At 29.4% G+C, this 23,652-nt stretch overlaps 1 protein-coding gene across 1 annotated transcript in view; it reads right to left on the bottom strand.

Moving 5' to 3' along the window:
- Positions 1 to 2,537: 2,537 nt before the first annotated feature.
- LOC136092445 (aurora kinase C-like) overlaps positions 2,538 to 23,652 on the bottom strand; it is a 37,751-nt gene continuing 16,636 nt past the window's right edge. The window contains exons 5-12 of the mRNA XM_065820691.1: positions 22,113 to 22,192; positions 18,648 to 18,786; positions 7,664 to 7,759; positions 7,434 to 7,486; positions 7,279 to 7,351; positions 4,326 to 4,427; positions 4,022 to 4,078; positions 2,538 to 2,784 (exon numbers count right to left, since the gene is read on the bottom strand). Coding sequence (XP_065676763.1) covers positions 2,635 to 2,784; positions 4,022 to 4,078; positions 4,326 to 4,427; positions 7,279 to 7,351; positions 7,434 to 7,486; positions 7,664 to 7,759; positions 18,648 to 18,786; positions 22,113 to 22,192 — 750 coding nt within the window. The 3' untranslated portion in view covers positions 2,538 to 2,634. The remainder of the gene's footprint in view (positions 2,785 to 4,021; positions 4,079 to 4,325; positions 4,428 to 7,278; positions 7,352 to 7,433; positions 7,487 to 7,663; positions 7,760 to 18,647; positions 18,787 to 22,112; positions 22,193 to 23,652) is intronic.

Below are 23,652 nucleotides of genomic sequence, written 5' to 3'. Positions count from 1 at the left end.
TTAGTTTTGCAATGGGTTTGATATATGGTTTCCAAGAAAGATTGGAAGTAAGAGTTAATCCTAGAAGATGAAGAGTAGACGACTCATCGAGTACATTACCGTTCATAAATATAGGTAGATCTAAATTATTGCGATAAAGATTGGCTGAAAAAAATTGAGTTTTATTTGAATTAAAGTTCACCAGCCATTGTGAGCAGAAGTGAGCTTTAGAAATGTCATGAGCGATGGCCTTAACCTCTCCACCTTTATCTAATGCACGATAAAACCTATAGGTTATTACAGTTAGCAAATCAGTAGTTGCAAAATAGTTCAAACAATGTAATTTTAAATGAAAACCTGAATAACTCACAAACATGTTTTTAACGGTGAGTATCGCGAGCGAAGTCTATCTTTTTATGCGTCATCGATATACGTAGGTAAATATTTTTTATTAATTAACTTCAACTTGCTGAAACTGCGATTACAGCTGATTGGTTTTAATTAACTTCAACTTGCTGAAACTACGTTTACAGCTGGCCACTGTCATTAGAATTGTCAGTTTACGCTTATTATTCAATTGGATCGAAAAATGTATGTATTAATATCCTAACCTTTATATATATATAAAAAAAATAATAATAGTAAGCCATTATATTATGGAAGCAGCTCACTTTTTTTTTCTTCTTAAAATTCTATGCAACTCAGAGAGGCGATAAAATTTTTGAAAAAGAAGGTAAAACATGAAACAAGGTGTTTCTCATTTTAATTGGAACCTTATACATAATATTTTATTTGTTTGTAAGATTTTTAACATACTTTTAACTTTTTTTATTTCTAACTTTAGCTTATTTTGGGGACTTTTAATATCTGCCAAGCCTATAGCACAAAAGTCAAGTAATGTGCCGTCGAGGAATATCTCCAAGACCTACTAGAATGTCTTAAATTCAACTTTCCCCTTATTATTATTATTTCACGCAATGCATTATGGTTTTTGTATGTACAGAAAAATCAAAAACGCGCAATACATAGATAATAGATTTCTCTCTTATAATCTACGCTAAAATCCTTAACAAATTTAGGCCAAAATCCTTAACAAAATCTTATTATTTCCGCAGGAGAATAACTGCATTGTAATATTAACAAATTTTTCAACGTAGTTGTAGTTGAATTTCGTTAGAGAAGCTTGTTTGAAGTATATTTCGCAAGTATACTTAAGTAAAAGTATATAATTAACTCTATAAATATTTCTGCTGGTTTGAGCTTTTTTAAAAGCCTTAGCATGATTTCACTAAATACAACATTTTGTGTAATTACAAACGAGGAATTTAATAGCGATGAAAACAAAATAATCTCTATTAGAGACTCTAAAGATGTATCTTAATGGTCAAAATACAACACCTCTGTTTCCATTAACACATCAACATATATTTATTTATATAGTATCAGACGATATTTTGAAAGAAGAGCAGCTAAACATAAAATAGCTGGTTATCAGTTATTCAAAGCTATGTAAAATAGATTAGAGTTAAACCAAATATTTTATTATGTAGAATTAAACCAAGGAATGACAATGGCTGTGTTAATTATTGAAATTAAATTTTACTAACACGAGTTTGTCAGTGGAGTATAAAAAATGAAGATATTGCTCATGAAAAGTTGAAAGAAAAAGTTAACTGTGATGCTAAAAAATGTGATCTTGTTATAAATCCTAAATGCCACAGCTGGTTCTAGCCTTGATGGGTTGTGTATTAATTAGGACAGCTACAACATAATTGAAGTAAAATTCTCTTTTTTAAAAAGTTATCTTTGGGTACAAAAGGCTTGTACCAATAAAACTTTTTGTTTTGAAATAATAATAGACAGCAAAAACTAAAAATCAAAGAGTTCATTTTACCAATGCCAAGGTATCAAAGCTTTTTCAGAAAAGAGCGAAATTGACTTTGTTCTATACAAAAAGTGAGGACTTTTTGTGCAATCAATTAAATTTGAAAATGAAACTGGTTCAGTAAGATTTTACTTTGTTTAAATACATTTTATTTTCAGTTTATGATTAAAAAAATATTTGAAAGGATGTAAAAGTATGTAAGAAATTATTAAAAGAAACTAATAATTTTTTTTATTCTTTGTTTTTTTTGTTGGGAATTGCATAAAATAATAAATTTTTATGTTTTACTTAGTTGCTAAAGCATTTAGGTACACAAAATGTAAAATCATGACTTTTTTTTGCTCGTTTTTTTAGTCGAATAACATTGTTTGGTGCACTTGTTGTTATCTTTTCTTCGAAGTCTTCAATAGTGCAAAGTTTACTCCAATAATATAGTTTTTAAAACTTAAACTAAAAAATTTAAAAGGTGTGAAATAAACTACACCAAAGTCTATCGGGACAATCTCAGTTCTTTGAATATTTGACATTTTACTCGACTTATTGTTGCGTACATACAAATACCATAATGCATTGCATTTAAAGGGAAAGGTGAATTGAACATAAAAATAAAGAGAAAAAAACTATTTAGAAATTATAGTGAAAGGGCCCACAAATTATTAAAAAAGAAAAAATGTAAAATTATTCTATTGTCTTTTGAATAAAAAATAAAAAATTTAACAATGATTTTAAGGATAAGTACTACTTTTATTTACATTATAAGAAACTAAAAATCAAGAACTAGAAAGAGACGAGAATGAAGTTGTAGGTGTCTGGTTCACTGAAACCTTTTGTTTATTAAACATAGAAGAATGCTGTTGGATCCATGGATGCTTTAGTACATCTGCTAACGGTAATCTATCTGATGGTTTCTTGCGAAGAAGCTTTATTTAAAACGAATAACACAAATAATCTATTATTTTATATGATATATATCAGAAAACTAAATATTAAACAAATAATAACACATAATAAAGGTGGTCACTCCAATATCAATATTTGAGCGGGACACATAATTAAAACATTATAGACCAACAGATCGCACATACTTTCAGTATAAAACCACTATTAACTTTTATAGTAATAAAATTACTATCTTGATATTTTATCACCTTCCGTTCAAAATAGTAAGAAAACATTAATTAGTTAAACATGCGTATTATTCCCAATGAACTTTTTTTCGGATCTCCAAATTTATGTATGTTTATAATTTTGTTAAACAAAGATGTTTTGCAATATAATACGGTATATGTTTAAAGACTGATAATTAAAACACCTTAATATTTTACATTAAAGTATTTTTATTACCTCAAAAAAAGTTAGTTGGTTTCTTCAGAATTATGAAATAATTATTTTCACGAGGAATTTAAAAAAAAACTTTAGCCAAATAATAGTAAATATTTATAATAGCTATCATAGCAAACTGAGGCCAATAATAAACAATAAATAAAAATCTAAAAATTTCAACTATCAGGTTAAAATTTAATTATTAAAGAATTGTTTATTTGATATGTGCAGCGTATAAATAAAAAAACCTTTCCACCTGAAAATATTCATAAAATTCTTTTTAATAAAATTCCTTAGCAATGAAAAAAAGTAAAAAAATATAGCAATACTCATATTAAAACAAAAAGAAATAATTAATGATAAAGAGCAATTTAGCAGATGCTTTAAGAATGTTAGATTTTCAATGTGCAACTAACTGCAGTTCCTACAATATTTCTGATTAAGTCAGCATTCGCTCGTAAATGCTAGCCGTAAAGGTGCTTAATACTAAACTTATTTTAGTTTTAATCAACGTAAATAACTTTACTTCATGAAATTTAAGTTGGTAATAATGATTAATCTGACAACCTGACATTACTGTAATTTTTTAATATCATATTTTACAAAAAAAAATTAATTTTAAAATTTGAAAGGCATCTCAAGATGACACGCTAAACACCTGCTATTTAAATCCAGTACTTATATTATTCATAACTTTTACACACCCAACAAAATGTGCGGGAAAAAAAATTCACTGCAAACTAGTACACATATGACACTTTGATGACAACATTTAAAAGTAATTTGCCCAAAAAACAAAAAGTTATCATAAATTTAAAAGTCAAATAACTGTACCTGGGATATAAGATCGCGGGCGCCAGAACTTACATAGTCTGGGAAAGAGTATTTGACCTATAAAAAAAAAAAGTTAAACTTACCTATAAAAAATGTAAAAGTAATTGGTGTAAGTATCTTACTGTATACAAGTGAAAGTACCCCCAGTATATTTTTCTTACTGAATACAACAAGTGTAATTACCCTCAGTGTAATTATGTTATTGTACACGACAAGTGTAAGTACCCTAAGTATAAGTTCCCTATGTTATGTCTTTGTATGTTTTAATATAAAAAACCTCAATAAAAAATACAAAAAAACATACAGAAGAAATCAGCTGATACGTATGATCATGGCTTTCTGTCTCAAAAGGAGGTTTTCCAACTAGAAATTCATAACATAAAACACCAACACTCCATAAGTCAACCTAAATTTAAAGCCTCAAAATTGGTGATATAAATATATATATATATATATATATATATATATATATATATATATATATATATATATATATATATATATATATCAATATTATGTTATGTAACAGAGAAATGTTGAATTAACTAAAAATTCTTTTGTTTTTTGGAAAATTTTTGCATTGGAGTCTGGGGAGTTGATTCTATAATAAATAATGGGTACGTATGCAGTTGGGGGATACGGGTGTTAAAAGCATCAAGTGCGTACCAGGGGGTAGGGGATCCTAAAACAGTAGATTTACTGCGTACATACTTTATGAATTCTTACTTGAAGAAATTCATTACTTAAATTACCAAACTTTTTAAACTTTTGCTCAGATGGCCCTTGCGCTTATGTTCATCATAAACTCAGCCTATATAGACACATTCTATATAGGAGAACTAGCAACATCATCATGGCAACATTTAACAAAAGTTATAATTAACTGATTTTAAAATGTTTTTTAAAACAACAGCCAAAACTTTTGCTCAGATGGCCCTTGCGCTTATGTTCATCATAAACTCAGCCTATATAGACACATTCTATATAGGGGAACTAGCAACATCATCATGGCAACATTTAACAAAAGTTATAATTAACTGATTTTAAAATGTTTTTTAAAACAATAGCCAAAACTTTTGCTCAGATGGCCCTTGCGCTTATGTTCATCATAAACTCAGCCTATATAGACACATTCTATATAGGGGAACTAGCAACATCATCATGGCAACATTTAATAAAAGTTATAATTAACTGATTTTAAAATGTTTTTTAAAACAATAGCCAAAACTTTTGCTCAGATGGCCCTTGCGCTTATGTTCATCATAAACTCAGCCTATATAGACACATTCTATATAGGGGAACTAGCAACATCATCATGGCAACATTTAACAAAAGTTATAATTAACTGATTTTAAAATGTTTTTTAAAACAATAGCCAAAACTTTTGCTCAGATGGCCCTTGCGCTTATGTTCATCATAAACTCAGCCTATATAGATACATTCTATATAGGTAACTAGCAACATCATCATGGCAACATTTAACAAAAGTTATAATTAACTGGTTTTAAAATGTTTTTTAAAACATTAGTCAAAACTTTTGCTCAGATGGCCCTTGCGCTTATGTTCATCATAAACTCAGCCCATATAGACACATTCTATATAGGTAACTAGCAACATCATCATGGCAACATTTAATAAAAGTTATAATTAACTGTTTGTGTAATGTTTTTTAATATAATAGTCTAAACTTATACTCAGATATAAAACAGATTTAAGAAAAAAGATTTAATATTATGCATTGATCAGAAAAATAGATTAAGGTTTAAACTATGGTATTCTGGACAGAAATTATTTTTTAAGAAACAAAAATAATAGCTAATACTCCGTCTTCTATAAAAATCCACACTTTTTTATATGATTATGTTAATAAAGTGTGTGTGTATATATATATATATATATATATATATATATATATATATATATATATATATATATATATATATATATATATATATATATATATACACATATATGCATATATGCATATATGCATATATACATATATATACATATATATCGGAAATATATACATATATATACATATATGTCGGAAAAAAAGTTATGTTCCCAGTAAGTTTTTAATAGAATTTTTTGCTAGATAAAACAGAAACACCAAACAATCACCATATATTTGTACAGTGTTTAATTTTTTCATAAACTAAAGGAAATAGTTAATCGAGAACTGGAAGAATTACTAATACTTAGTATGCCCACCCTTAGCTAAACGCATCTGTTCAATTCATCGAAGTATTGACTCAATAAGATCTTATAGGTGCTGTGGAGTGATGTTATTCCAAGCATTTTGCAGCAAGTTCCAAAGTTCATCCTGATTGCGTGGCTTTTTACCCCTGATTGCCCTGAACAGAATTTCCCATACATGTTCAATGGGATTCATATCTGGACTTTGGTATGGCCATTCCATATGCTTAACACCCTTATCGTGTAAGAAATCACAAACTTCCTTAGCTTAATGGCAAGGTGCCATAAAGCTCTCTGGCTGTAGGTAGCATATGATTTCTTAATACTTAAAGGTATTGGTCTTGATTCATGTTGTCTCAGTAACGGTAACAAATTAACAAATTCTGTAAAATGAACTAAATTTGTGGTCGGACACATGACTTTTTTTTCCACCATTGTATATATATATATATAAATCATAAGGGGAGTGTGGGCTCTCGTCCACACTCCCCTTAAAATGGTTTATGGGAGCAGTTTATGGCTCTAGCAAAAGTATAATTATCACTGTAACTAAAATAAAAAACGCAGTTATTTTAATAATTATTTTTAATAATTCCTGAAATGCCTGCATTCTATTAAAATAAGAAAATTTAAAGCTTTTTTTATAAGTAGTAAAAACAATGCTCATCTAAAGACTTTTTTCATGCTGCAATAAATGACAATTGTTATCAATATATTCTTGTAATATTAACGTTACAAACATGGTGCGACAAATCTACAAACATGCAAACTTTTGTTAAAAAAATAGACAGAAAAATGAACATGACATTTCTTAATTTTTGCATATGCAAACATTGGCGTTAGCTAAATACATTGTTTGTTTTTGTATTTAATAAGCAATTTTTTTAATGAATAAACAGATAGGTCGAGCAAAAACCAAAAGCTCTCCTAAGAAGCTGTTTAAAGGAGCAGCTTGCATAGCTTGCCATGTTCGTTTTAGGAGTGCTTTTTGCTGCTCTTGCACTCATTTACTCCCGCAAAGGCCTGTATATATATATTGAAAATAAAATTATATTTACTTTTTCATCGTGAACTTTTCCCTCAATCATTTCAGGTGGTAAATAGTCTAAGGTACCACAAAGAGTTGTACGTCTAAATAAATCAAACATTTAAACAATTAAGCTTGATCCTATAATAAAATTACAAGTATAATACTTTACTGTACAATATTCACCTTGATGAAGGAGCATGCACAGACCAACCAAAATCAGATATCTTTAACTCACCCTAGTTTTAAGAGAATAATACACATATTGTGTTAATAAGAAGAATTTGAATATTTGGTATATGCTACACTAACTACATAATAAAATCTCAATTGCCAATTTATGCTTAAAAACATATACTTTATAGTAGTACCATCCTAATGTCTGATTAATGAAAAAGCATATAAAATTGACATACCTTCATGCCAAGTAAAAGATTTTCTGGCTTAATATCTCTATGGATTACTTTCTTTGAATGACAATATTCAAGAGCTGATGCCAATTGGGAAATATACTTAAAAAAAAGATTACGCAGTTTTTATGAAGTAATTTATCATATTTATGTAAGCATTGACAAAAAAGCTAATTTTATTTCAAATCAAAATATTTATTGAATTATCTATTATGTTAAATATTATGTCAAATAGATATAATGTGATTAATGAAAGGATATAAAGAATACTTTTAGGGCTATTTTATCATTACAATGACTTAAGTCTAAATATAAAATTGTTAAGAAATAAATAATAAAATTAACTTAGATTCGAAAAGAAACACATTTTTAATATTAAAAAAAGAACTAAATTAAACAACAACAAAAAAAGCAAACATATGGGTTAAAGCAAACTTCAGTAAAATTCTTTCATAACCTATTAAAAGTAAATTTTTCCTTTAAAAATCTTGGCCAGTTTCATTTGACTAATACTGAAAATATATATATGTATATATGTGTGTGTATATATATATATATATATATATATATATATATATATATATATATATATATATATATATATATATATATATATATATATATATATATATATATATATATATCCACAGCCCTGGGAATTAGGAAAAAAAATTAGCAAAAAATTGCTAACCTAAAAGCATTATAGGTTGGCATCAGGTCGATACAAAATTTAGAATCCCAGATTGACAAATCACTGAACTGCAAACATTTAGCATAAAAATTGTGAAAAAAAAAATATCTGAGTTTGCCAATTTTCGTTTTAAATGTCTGCGCTCACTTAAAAATTTGAAAAAAGGAAACCAGTATTTTACCATTTTATTAGGATTTTAAATGAAACATTTGTTTCGCAAGTTTAATTTTAAATTATTTATTTAGAATTAATAAAGCTTTCATTTTTTCTGTTTAATTCTAAGTACAACTTTTGTTTTTCTATTTTTATTTTTTATTGTTTTATTAAAGATTTGAATAAAATGTTGTTGTTTTCAAATCCTTAACTATTCAGTTTCTTAACTTTCATAACTAAAATTTATGGAAACATAAAATTCATAGTCTAAAATTCATTCAAAACACATTTCATAACTCAAATTTAACTAAAATAACATCAAAATTAAACTCACTTTCCTAACTTTATTAAAATTCATTACCCAAACTATTAAGTTTTTTTTTTGTTGTATTTATTTAGAATCAAAACATTTGTTTCATCATTTTTATCTTAACTATTTAAATAAAAATATAATGAAAAAATAAAACTGTATTGTAGAAGGCCTCCTAGGCAAAGAATTAAGAGGTAAACAGATTCTAGCTGTTGACCTGCTTCGCACCATTTCTTCATCTATTAGGTTGGCGTAGATGTATTTATAATACATTGTTTCCAAATTAGGATGTTGAATGCTGGATCTTCTTGACTTATTGAATGGGTTTTGCTTGAGTCTCTGTTTTTATGACAAGGCAACTCATTCTATTATCTCATAATGAGGGTACAGCTATAAAACTTAGTTTTATAGTTCTGAGGCTGGCTGATAGTCAGGTTTCCCGAACTCTGCGGTAGGTTTCAGAGAAGCTGATTCCATCAACAGCTGTAACATATCAGAGTATTACCAGTGACATGTTGCACATTAGTGGTGTCCCTGTTTGTACTTTAGGTGTTCATTGTCAAAGCCACCTTTGGACCCCTTTGTTACGGCTTAGGGTTTATTAAAAGTAATGAGATAATTGCTTGGACTGTTAGCGTACTGAGTACTATCTGTACTTTGAGTCAATTTCTTAAGTATCAAAAACTATAAACACAAAAAACCATCGTCATCACCAAGTTCTCTAAATCTATCATTCAATAATATTTGTGGGCTTTGAAGTAACTTTTCTACTGTTGAGTCTTATCTCTTGCAAAGTTCACCAGACCAATTTGCTCTTTATGAGACTAATTTGAGTTCGGCTGTCTCATCTTGTGATCTTAGCGTTAATGGTTATCTTCTTTTAATTCGTAAAACTTCAATAGTCACATGCTCAGCCTGGGGATTTACATTCGTAAAAATTCACCCATTTGTTGGTTAACTAGGTTTGAGTCAACAGTCTATTTTTTTATGTGCTCTTGTTTAGCACCACTTCACTCTTTCACTTTTCTCTTTGTTCTATATCGTTCTCCTTCGTCACAAGACTACACTCTATGTTATTTCTGATAAAATGGTTCTAGTGTCAGTGACTCTGCAGGTGTTAAGGCCCACAACTTTTGCCTTTCTTAATCTCTAACACAAATAGTCAACTTTCCGACTTGCTTTCCAGATAATCCGAATCATTTACCTTCTCTACTTAGCTTATGTCTTGTTTCTGATCCTAGTCAGTGGGGAATGATCTATTCTGACCCTAGTCTATTATAGTCAATAAAATTGTTTTTTTACATAATTACATGATGCAACTATCCTTCGTTTACTAACTGAACGTTAGTTTTAAAAATATTTACATTGTTACAAAACTTAATTTTAAAAACTTTTAGCGAAATTTTTAACAATGGAATGTATAAAAAATTTGGTTTATTGAAAGATAGAACGATTTTAAAATATACATTCAGAGTAAAGTTAACTTTTGTTTTTTTGGCAATTAAGAGTAAACTGCTTTTGATAATGATAAACAAAAGTAAAAAATTTTAATACATTAATCGTAATATGCCAATTCATTTTCTGTCTTTACTCTGTGCAATTGTAACCAATGCTTACTGCCCTGCAAAACATGGTTCCAACAAGAAAAACGTGGAACTGATGAAAAACTTTCTTTGATTGCCTCTGTCATATCCCATTCTTGATCTGTGACAATAAAAATGTTCTTTGAAGCAAGTTCTGGGCATACTGATTTCATATTACTAAGTGACTAGGGTTGATATTTGACCAGGACCAGGGCTGGGTTTGATAAAATATAGCCAGGGCCGGGTTTGCATAAACATTTATACATCCTAAAGTATATTTTTTTAATTCAAAATTCATGTTATATTTTGTATATATATGCATATATAAACATCATTATGATTAACATGATTAACATAATCATCATAAATATCATCATCATCATCGCCATCATCATCATCATCTGATCAACTTCTCTTTCAGCAAAAATAAATCATATAAAAACTAAAGTTTATATAAATATGAAAGGATATTGTAAGCCAGCATCTGAATAAATAGCAAACATATATGTTTATATCCATAATATGTATGCATAAAGTGCATCTCAGACTTGTATTCTTTCTGGAAGTTTTTATTCCTACTTTTCAATTTTAAGTCAAGCCTCATTCTACATTTTTCACCATCTTGAGCAGTTGCTTTTTTAATCATTTATTTCACCTTTTTTACATCTTACATCTCTCTTGAAAACAAATGTCCTTTTATTATTTCAAGAAGCCAATCTGAAAAGGTCTCATCTCATGTTAAGCTCTGTTATTCTCAGTTTACTAAATCTTGTATCTAATATCAGATGTTAGGTTCTAGAGAAATTTGGTTAGTCTTCAATGTTGTAAACTAAAGTAAGTCTAACATTTAATCTCTAACTCATGGGTCTGATCCTTTTACTTCACCCCAGAATAAATCAGAGTTATTTGCAAAGAAATCTTACTCTAATTTGACTCTTGAATCTAATGACCATATTTTTCCTACCAGTTAAACAGATTAACCTATTGTTAAACATCCAAATCACTCTGGCTTCCAATGCTTAAGTTAATTCTCAATTAAACACTTCTACAGTTTGTGCTTCAGATAAGATTTCCATCATTATCTTAAAAAAGTTTTCTTCAGAATTCTCTTGAATTTTTGCAAAATTTTTCAAAAGTGCCAAAGAAACGGTTCAAATTTTTCAAAACTCTAGAAAACACTTTGACCTCTCTAACTATACTATGATCAGTCATCACTATGTTATTACGTTTTTTATATAAAGGTTTTGAGATTATTAAATTATTTCTTTTTAACTGCAGTATTAAAGTTATTCTTGAAGGCCTACACTCTTCTTTATTTCAAGTAACTTTAAGGGTACCACAAGATTCTATCTGTGCTCCTGTATTGTTATATTCAATATTGATCTTCATGAAAATTTTTCATCTAAAGTGACTCTATTTGCTGGTGACTCAACTTTATACTCTTGCCTTGACAAAAATTCTTCACTTTTTGATTGCATAGAACAAGCGCCCGATTTTTTATTTGATCTCTCTTCTGTAACAGCCTAAGGCTTGTAGTGGCTTATGGATTTAAATTTTGGACTTTAAATCCACAATTTTTGTTAGACAACAAAAAAACTTTTTACTTACTGCAAAAAAATGTTGCAATAATGTTGGCATTCTTGTATTGATGAATAACAACCCTCTTACTCTCAGACAAAGTCTAAAAGCACATTGTAAATGTAATTAGATCTGCTTTATCTGCCAAGCTTGAGCCACTCTCCCATTGTTGTAAGGTTGAATTTCTTTCTTTTTTCAACAAATACCATCATGGTCAATGCTCAAACAAGCTATCATTTCTATTACGATAAACAAAAACTGAATGGTGCATTAGTATTTTCCAATCATGTATCATAAAAGCTAGTGGAATGATTGGACAGACTATGGATTGGGTCAAACTCAGTTTCTCTAAATAGCAAAACAGAAAGATAAGACATGTAACAGAAAAAATCTGGACGTGTTCTGATGTGGTGTTTACGAAAACCATTCATCATTTTAAATATCTAATTGTTTTAAAATGTCATTGCATTAGTGTTATTCAAAATTTAAACAACTCTGTAATCAAAACAATTAATTTTAATTGAAATGTCATCAAATCCAGATAAGAAGCAAGAAAAATTTTTGCATTTTCTTGTTGAAAATCCTGGTGTATGAAACAAAATAATTTCTAAAGAGTTGCAGATGGCTTTGAGAACAGTGCTGAGAAGAACGATTTAAGGACACTGGTTCAATCAAAAAGGAAATCTGGAAGTGGAAGAAAAAAATGTTTTGTGAGACAAGAACTTGGTAAAAAAGTGAAAGATGCCTTAGAAAACTGGAAATTTCTGTACGAACTTTAGTGAATAAACTTAAGACAAGTGCTCCAATTATACAAAGAGTGAAGAGAAATTGTGGCTATAAACCTTATAAAAAGAAAAAGTCATGAAGTAAAGCAAGAAAATATTGCAATTTGTTGTTCAAAGCTGCTCTTTAAAAAATTATGTGGCAAAAAATCTTGTTTGATTATTGACGATGAAACTTATTGTGCTGCATATTTCCAATCTCTTCCAGGACACCATTATTATTCAACAATTTTTTTTTTTTTTTTTAAACATCTTCGCTTCCAACAAGGCTGCAAGCAGCCACTAATTAAAGTTGGAAGTTACTGAAAAAGAAAAGATGAAGATTGTAGAGCAAGATAACGATTGACAGACGACTTAAAAGATTGCAAATTATATGAGTCAGGAAAGCAAGATGAAGGAAGCGAATTCCAAAGAGCTGATGTTCGAGGAAAAAAACTAGACGAATAAGAGTTTTTGGAGCACTTAGGAACAGTCACAGAAAAAGGATAACACTTAATTGAATGACGAGTAACACGAGACTGAATTATAGTAGACGGCACAAGAGACGCTAGCTCTTTAGAGCAGTGCCCATTATAGTATTTGTAGAAAAGAGAAAGAGAAGCATTTTTACGACGATGTGATAATGGTTGGAGGTTGGCTGCAAGAGCAGGTCCAACTATGTTTACAACGCGTTTTTGCACCTTGTCTAAAAGAGAAAGGGCATCATTAGAAGATCCGCCCCAGATATGGCAACAATATTCCATACAAGGCCGGATTTGAGATTTATAGAGATAGAATCCGAAGTAAGAAAGTGCTGAGCTCGATAAAGAGATGCAACCTTAGCAGATGCTAATTTTGCTGATTTGATATATGGTTTCCAAGAAAGATTGGAAGTAAGAGTTAATCCTAGAAGATGAAGAGTAGGTGACTCATCGAGTACATCACCGTTCATAAATATAGGAAGATCTAAATTATTGCGATAACGATTGGCTGAAAAAAATTGAGTTTTATCTGAATTAAAGTTCACCAGCCACTGTGAGCCCCATGTTGTAGCAGAAGTGAAATCCTTTTCAAGCTCAAATGCCCCCTCCAAGCAATCAGAGGGTGTTGGTTTTTTATCACGACAAGAATAAATGGTAGTGTCATCAGCAAATAATGCCACCTTAGATGAGAGAATATCTGGAAGATCGTTAATGTAAATTAAAAAGAGTATAGGGCCAAGGATAGAACCTTGAGGAACCCCTGAAGTTACAGAATAAGAAGAAGAGTGCTGTCCATCAAGAACAACTTTTATACTGCGATTGGAAAAGAAGGATTCAATAATCCTAAAGATGTTGCCGGATACACCATAAAAAGAAAGCTTATGAAGAAGACCAGCATGCCAAACTTTATCAAACGCTTTTGAAATGTCGAGAGCGATGGCCTTAACCTCTCCACCTTTATCTAATGCACGATAAAACCTGTCAGTTATTACTGTTAACAAATCAGCTGTAGAACGAGAAGATCGAAATCCGTATTGATGGTCGGAAAGTAAGTGATTAGATTCAAGATGAGAAATTAAGTGTTTGTTAATTAAAGATTCAAAAACCTTGCGTATGATAGGAAGAACACTTATGGGACGGTAGTTAGACGAATCAGATCGCTCTCCAGAATTTTTGAAGATAGGGATAACAGATGCCGCTTTCCAGCAGGCTGGAAAGCAAGACTCTGATAAGCACTTGTTGAATAGTTTCGAAAGTATAGACGACAGCTCCGGAGAACACTTCTGCAAGACAATAACAGGTATGTCGTCCGGGCCACAAGCTGTAAAAGAGTCTAGGCAGGAAATCACTTTAGATACAGATGCTGGAGTGGTATGAATGTCAAGCAATGGATCAACCTGTTCATTGGCAATATCAGGTAGAAAGCAACTAGTGGAATCAAGAGATGATATTGATGAAAAGTTTTTAGCAAACAACTCACCTTTGTCTTAAGGTGAGGTGACAAAGTCTGAACCATACAAGAGAGGTGGAATTATAGATTTGCCCTTATTATTGATATTATTAAAGATTCTCCAGAAGTCACAAGAGCCTAATTTTTGAGATGAGATATGAGATTTCATGACCTGAGAATATCGGGTTTTGGCGTTAGACAAAACCTTTTTACAATTGTTTCTAGCAGTAATAAACAGACGTCTGTTTTCTGGAGAATTGTTTTGCTGATAAATATGGAAGTAACGGTTTCGATTGGCAATCGCAGCAGCACAGTTGGAGGAAAACCATGAAGGAGAGTGAGGCTTGGCCTGGAATCATCGAGAGGGAATAAAAGATTCCATGCCAGCCTGAATCCACAAAGTTATGTAAGAAGCACATTTGTCGACAGGAAGACAAAAGATTTCTACCCAAGGGCCATCACGAAGAAAATCACGGAAAGAATCCCAGTCAGCTTTACTGTAGTTGTAAGAGGTTCGATAATAGGGGGATTCAGGTGATGAAGAAGAATGAGATATTAGTTTTAGAGAGATCAAACTGTGATCAGAAGCACCTAAAGGTGAATGTGGAGAAACTGAGCACTGACTAGGATCAGAAACAAGACATAATTCGAGTAGTGAAGCTAAATGATTCGGGTTGTCTGGAAAGCGAGTTGGAAAGTTGACTATTTGAGTTAGAGATTGAGAAAGGCAAAAGTTGTGGGCTTTAATGCCTGTCGAATCACTGACACTAGAGCCAAGCCATTCAGAGTGGTGAGCATTAAAGTCACCAACAACAACTATATTAGCTGATGGATAAAGAGAGAGGGCTTGGTCAATATGATCAGAAATAACGTCAAAAAGTGTGCAGTCTTGAGATGAAGGAGAGCATTATAGAACAAAGAGAAAGGCAATAAAGTGAGGAGGTGCTAAACGAAAGCACATAAAAGAATAGTCTGTGGATTCAAACCTAGTTTCACGACAAATGGGTGAATTCTTAAGAATGTAAATGCCTAGGCCAAGCATGTGACTATTGGAGTCTTGACGAATTAGAGGAAGATAACCATCAACACTAAGATCACAAGATGAAACAGCTGAACTCAAATTAGTCTCACAAAAAGCAAGTAGGTCTGGTGAACTTTGCAAGAGATAAGACTCAACAGAAGAAAAGTTACTTCGAAGACCACGAATATTAGTGAATGATAGGTTTAGAGAACTTGGTGATGATGATGGTTTTTTGTGTTTTATAGTTTTTGGTACTTTATTCATTTTTAAATTAGATTGAAGAACTTGACTCAAAGCATAGATAGTACTCAGAACACTGTTTAATAGCCTAAGCAATTGTCTCATTACTACTTATAAACCCTAAGCCGTAACAAAGGGCTTCAAATGTGGCCTCCGCAATGCACACCAAAAGTACAAACAGGGACACCATCCATGCGCAACATGGCACTGTTAATACTTTGATATTTTTCAGCTGTTGATGGAATCAGCCTCTCTGAGAACTACCACAGAGTTCGGGAAACCTGACTACCAGCCGGCCTTAGAACCATAAAACTGAGTTTTAGAGCTGTACCCTCATTAGGGGATAATAGAATGAGTTGCCTAGTCATAAAAACAGAGACACAAGCAAAACCCATGCATTGAGTCAAGAAGATCCAGCATTCAACATCCTAAACTGGAAACAATGTATTAAAAATACATCTGCGCCAGCCTAATAGATGAAGAAGGGGTGCGAATCTGGTCAACAGATAAAATCTGTTTACCCCTTAATTAATCACAAGAAACTGAATTCCAACTATAAATGCATTGGAATGCAAAATTTCTCTAAAAAATTCTTCGTTTGGCAATCAATTTGTGAATGCGGTGAAAGAAGCTCTTGTTTTGTGACAACAGGAACAATTAACACTAAAATATACATAAAAGAATGCCTCATGAAAAGTCTTTTGCCGTTTTTAAGAACCCACGGGTAACCTGTTATTTTGGCCTAATTTAGTATCATGTCACTACTCTGGGATAACTTTAAACTGGCTTAGAGAACATAAAGTTGATTTCGTTGAAAAACGCTGCAATCCACCAAACTTTCATTAACTACGTCCTATCAAAAGATATTGGGCTCTTGTCAAAAGAAAACTAAGATTCAATGTAAAAGAAGCCAAAAACATTAAAGACAGCAAAAATAAATGGATCAAAGCTACCAAGAAAGTCCAGCTAAAGACTGTGCAAAAGGTGCTATCGAGTGTAATACGCAAAGTGCGTACGCTCTCACATTCAAAACTTCAAACTTTCTTAAGTGAAATTTAAGAATAATAATATATGTACTTTCAAAATATATGTAACATTCAATATCGAAATTCAATAGTTAAATAAATATCCTTTAAAAAGTCCGCACAGATTTTTTCTGGTACATGTCTTAGAATTGGCCTAAAGAAAAAGTTGCATCATATGATAGTTTACTTACTTAAGGTAGTTGAGACGATTTCAGCACTTGGTAAAAAATTTGCAGTGTTTTACCTGAGTACATAACTACCACCAAATCAGGAAATATTATTATATTATAAATAAAATTTGTATCATATGCTAACTCGTGGAGAATAAATAAATTATCTCCAGATAAACGCTGTTGACTGCATGTTGATTTTAAAGTATTACTGATTTGTTTCACGTTACGCGGAACTGCTTCATACTTATATCAGCTGTGTTTGATAATGTTTTTATATACTTTTTGGACAGACCCTGTAATTTCCTTAATTTGGTTTATGACACCTGACTGTGTCCTGATAAAATCTCTATTACATAGAGTAGGAAAATGCAGGAAACTGCACAGCCTTAGTTTCAGCACCTATGCATGATATCAGAACTGAATTACTATAATCAGCATGATAGTGTGCTCTACGTGCTAACACATCACTCACTGTGTTCTGAGCAACAAGAATTCTAAAATATTTCTTTTTTATTCCATTGTCTTCGAACCCCTTTCAGGGGTTCATCAGGGGCTATTCTAGACAGCATGACTGTATTTGGGTGCTGCCCCAATTCAAAATTGAGGCTTTTTTTTTGCAACAAATAGGACTTTCTTTGCGAAAAAAACGCTTAAATTCAGCAATATATATATATATATATTCACATGTTACCTTCTATCCTTATCATTAGTCCACGAGAAAATGTAATTGGTACCAGCTTTTGGTTTGTTTTTGAATTCTCTTTGAATTCAGTGGGTAAAGATTTAAATAAATCTAATCCCATTATATTCAATTTTATAAAAGAAAGAATTGAAGAGCAAACAGTTAAATATTAAACTTGTGGGGCATTAAAATATGTTTTGGTTCACAAAAAAAGTTTGCATTTTACCGGTTTGAAGTTTGCGGTTCCCATTTTACTGACTGCCCAATATTTCCTTGATATTTTGCAACTGAAGGAATGGTGCATGCATTAACTGAATTTAACAGAAAGAACATGCAGGAAGTGTACATGCATTGGGGAAAAGGGTTAGGGTTAATGTTAGGATTCCCTACCCTAACTTAAACCATTTCAATGTATATACATTCCTCGCATGTTCTCCTTATTAAAATCAGTTGATGTATGTACACTACCTGCATTTTCTCCCTATCTAAATCAGTCCATGTATGTACAAAAAATATAACTAAAAAAATAATAATGATAAAGCGGAATGAGCAACAAAAAATTGTAAAGAAACACACTCTGCTTTATAAGTAGAATAACATTTTTTTAACATAATTACTTTAAATGCTATCGTCACATAACAATAAATCTGCTTATCAAAATAATTTTAACAACAATAGCAATAATATATATTTAATCTAAAAAAACTTAGCTGATGTTAACTTAAAACTTTATTAAACTTTAACTTTACTAAATTTAACTTTGAATACAAAAGATATAATAAATTATCAATTTGATGTACATTACTATTAGTTATAATAGATATTATCTACAAAAACTTACTGTTGCTGACTTGGCCTCATTAAAACGTTCAGATTTTGTTAAATGTTTATATAACTCTCCTTGTGGTGCATACTCCAGTATAAGAAACACGCGCTTCGCATCATAGAAGTAGCCATATAATCTTAATATGTGTGGATGTCTAAAAAAGATGTTATTACCTAAATTATTTTACTTAAACTCAAAAAAATTAATATTTCTTTAACTTTTTCGATGTCCCTTTAACTTTTACCTACTGAGCGAGAGGGACAGTAAAGGCTGTGGGATCAATAAAATTGTTTAAAAACTGAAAGGCTTCAGTTAAAAACAGAATTTATTTCAAAGGCAAACAAAGCAAAAATATTTGAAAAATAAACTTTTTCTGATTATCTTTTATTATTATTATCCTTTTTTATTTAGTAGTTAATCTCTATACTAAAAGAGAAACTAATGCTAACTAAAAATTAGTATACTTTTTTTTCTCTTTTTTTGTCTGTACATTTTGCATGATGTAAGAACTTAAAAAAAGTATGGCTTTTGTATAAAAGTTGCAATACCTTAAAATAAATAATCAATACCTAGCTCAATCCAATTAGAGTTAAATTTTAGACTTGGCAATTGTTTATGTATAACTCTTTTCACTAGCCCATAGATCATGCATAAATACAAAAGAAAGTTTCATAAAGCTTTTTAATAAATAGAAGCAGTGAAAAATAATAAAAATCCTTTCATTAAAAAAAAATTGTTTCTGCTTTTTTCTTTTCTTTCCAAAACTAGGGTTTGCTAAAAACCCTGAAAATTTCTGATCCTGGAATTCAAAACTGTAAAATCAAATCCCAGAATTTCCTGTGAAATCCAAAATTATTATATGCTTCAAAACTAAAAATACCTATGCTCGTTGGTTTAATCGTCATTAAAAAATCATAAACTTTTCAAATCACCCCATGAACAACCACTTTCAAATAATGACATTTCTTTTAACAATTTAGAACTCAAAGGTTTGCTTAATCTTGACAAAGAATTTCTGGCTGCTGCAAAAAAAACAACCTTCTAAAGCTTTATTTAGTTGTTCACTAATAGTTTCAAGTATTTCATTATTTCCTGTTATATCTTCTTCACTTCAGAAACCTTCAACATTTCCCAAGGACTTTCAAGAATGATTTAAATTTGTGACATTTAATCTATTTAGAACAAGGCTGTCAAACTCGCAGCCCACGACACATAATTTTGCAGCTCACTCTGAATAATTTGTTATTTAGTTTTTTAGCAAATTATTTAATTTTTTATATTGTTTTTTTTTTGTTTTTTTTGTTTTAATATATCCATTTATTTAACTATAAAATTAAAAAAAATTACAGATTTATTTATAATTTTATAAAATTAGGTTCGGTGTCACTCGTATAGTTAAAAACTAGTCATTGGAGTGACACCTTAATAAAATAAACAAATAAAGCAAAAAGCAAACAAACAACAAAAAGTAATAATATAGATAGTGACCAAAAAATAATTATAATAAAAAGAAGAACAATAACTATTTAAAAAAAGCCAGACTAGTAACAAAAAAGGAAAAAGTTATTGAGCTGATATCAGAGATAATGAATGAATGAGATAACACAACATTTAACAATCAGATTGTTATTTCGTTCTCAACGATTGCTTTTTTGAATTTTTAATTTCTATTTTGTTATTTCATTTTTTTTTTTGTTTATTTTGTAATTTTAGTTTTCATTTTAAAAAAAGTTTATAGAGAGAATCTTTTATTATTTTTAGATTAATAAAAAAATTATATTTCAGCCATGTTCTGAACAATTTGGATCATATGCAAATGGAGGTTATCGATTTCCAGTGTGATTCTAATTTGAATCATATGCAAATGGAGGCTATTGATATCCAGTGCGATTCTAATTTGAAGGAAAAATTCACTGAAGTCAGAGTGTCTAAATAATACAAATATTTGCCAGTTAGGTTTGAAAACACTCGAAGATTCGCATATGAAATTATGCCCATGTTTGGAAGTACTGATCAGTGTGAACAGTTATTTTCTTTCATAAACAGAAATAAGTCTCCAATAAAATTCTGTCCTTTGCTCTTTTATTCTGAAGACTAATGCATCATAAAGTTGAAAACTTATTGCAGTATTTAGTTATTACTATATAATCATCAACTCCAATAGAATGCCTCATGTTGACAAAGCATATCCACTGCTGACTTTAAATATTTAAACTTTTTAAAAATTTTAAAAATCCATAAATTTAATTCCATAAATAAATGTATCTAATAATACAAAAAAACAATATAATTTTCAGTCAATTTAATCAAAAGAAACCAATTATTGGTTTTATTATTGTTGTTATTATTATTATGACTATTATTATATTTGACCCCATGTGTTGAAACACTTATCAAAGCATGGGACTTTATGCTACTGCTGACTTAATCATACTATTTAAAATTTTGACATATAAACTTGCCAAATGGTCACATGCAAGCAATGGATGCTTGAGGAAAGGATACATTAAATAATAAAGGAATTAGTTTAAGAATTAGTTTTTAAACAAAGCAAATTTAGACAATTATCCAGACAAAAATAAAGACTAATAGAAATGCAAAAGCAGACAAAGCAAATAAACAAAAGTATAATATACATTTTGTTAAATACTAATAAACAAAAATATAAAACATATATATTACTAATCAAAGCAAAACATATAAAACTACAATTAACTCCAAAATATAACCAACTTGAAAAGATATGGTGCATAAGAAAATAAAAAACACCAATGCTCATGTATAAAATGTGTAGGTAATAAATTTGTAGGTATGATGATAATAATGTGTGTAGGTAATAAATGATGATAATAACATGATGATAATAAATGTGTGTAGGTAATAAATGTGTAGGTAATAATTTGTGGAGGTAATAAATTTCTACTCAAAATTGCATCTATTATTACAATTTTTATAAAGCAAAATTTGTAAGGCACCAATATTTTTGAAAAAGTAATATAAAAAGAGGGAGAGGTAAAAGCAATATAAAATAATTTTAAAATATAATTCGAAAATAGAAACATTTTCCCATACTGCAGTAAATATAATTTCCCATACTGCAGTAAATATTATTTCCCATACTGCAGTAAATATAATTAAAAAAAATGAAAATAGTAATAGCATTTAATTGCTAAAATTGCATAATTATTATATATTTGTTATAAAATTGTTTAACTATTATTATATAGTACAACTATAATTGTATAAGCAACCAAATACGAAAGTAAATAGTAAGGTAATAGTAAAGACAATTTCAGATTTCAGATGTGAGAAAAGTTTATTTTATTGTGAATATGAATAAAAAACATAAAGCAAAAGTTAATTCGCTCTTGACAGTCCAAACAAAATTTTCTATAAAGATAAAACTCATCAATCATTGATGAAATTTCAAACTTAAAAAACCCATATGAGAAATACGTATAGAATAAAAAAATTAATTACTTTAAGTGAGATTGTATTTCAATTTCTCTCCTCAATTGATGCTCAACAGCTGCTTTCATAAGTTGTGATTTAAACAAGACCTATGAAATATTGAAAAACATCTTTTGGACAAAACTTATGAAATATTAAAAAACATCTTTTAAAACAAACTGATTTTTTTTAAATATATATATATATATATATATATATATATATATATATATATATATATATATATATATATATATATATATATATATATATATATATATTGCTGTTTAAATATTTTTACAACACCAAATGTATAAATAAACATTTACTTGGCCAGGGCAAAAAGTAGACAATAGTAGTCTTATCACTAAGCCCTGTAGTTTACATCATATTTTTACATTACAATCAGTTATTTTATAAGATAATTTTTTTATAATACCATTAAAAATTAGTTGAATTATATTTTTTTATTTAATTAACAAATGCCAAAAAATAAAAAAAAATATGACACAACCTAATAAAAGACAAAAACCTAAAAAGGTACAAAAAAAAATTAGATATAAGAGCAGATTTGAGATAAAAAGAACTATTTGTTAAAGCAATTAATCAATAATTATTAATAGGATTAAGATCTATTTTTTACATTGTTTAAGTTAATAATAACAACAACAAAGCAAACCAGGTGGCTTGTTCGCATAAGGGAAAAAATAAGATAAAAAAAAAAACATGTATATTATGGTTGACTTTTTTTTAACCCCATGCTCCTGTTCTGTAGCTTGATGAACTTTTACCTAAAAAGCACGAAATGAACTATTATTTGCATATCTTTTGAAAAAAGTGCTATGTATCACATAGTAGTACTTATGTATCACATAGTAGTATTTATGTATCACATAGTAGTACTTATGTATTACATAGTAGTAATTAAGTCAAAATCGATTTTTCAATGGCGGGGTGAACTTTTTTCAAAAGATATGCAAATAATAGCTCATTTCGTGCTTTTTAGGTAAAAGTTCATCAAACTACAGAACAGGAGCATGGGGTTGAAAAAAAGTCATAACCCTAATGTATATATAAACATAAAAAATAAAAGAATTAGGTAAATAAAAGAGAATAAAATTATCTGAGATATTTAGAAATAACTTAATTCATTGTCAATAGTAAAAAGTTTTTGTTTAAGTTTTATTTTAAATTTTTTAGCTGTGAATAAAAGAAAAGTATGTTTTTTAAACACCTATGGTTTTAAAACCTTTTAGGTTTATATAAGCCAATATTTTTTGATTTTTGTTTTCTATTATACTTATGTCTTCACGGCACAAAAGATTTTGCCAAGAAATACACCTAAGAACACACACAAATGCTCTCTTTTTATATTAGAATTATCAATATATAGATAGGGAAGTTTTAAAGTGAATAATTTTTTTAATGAAAAATGTCTATAAAAAAGAGTGCATTTGGTTTTACTTATATTTAAGGATAGTTAATTCGACTTGAACCATTCAGTTAAATTTGTGAGTTCCTTATTGACTGTTTCAAATAAGAAGTTGATGTTACTATTAGAGCAAAACAA

This window comes from Hydra vulgaris, chromosome 15 (assembly GCF_038396675.1).
Source record: "Hydra vulgaris chromosome 15, alternate assembly HydraT2T_AEP".
NCBI lineage: Eukaryota > Metazoa > Cnidaria > Hydrozoa > Anthoathecata > Hydridae > Hydra > Hydra vulgaris.
Note: the sequence above shows the minus strand (reverse complement) of the source record. Positions and strands in the feature narration are given on the sequence as shown.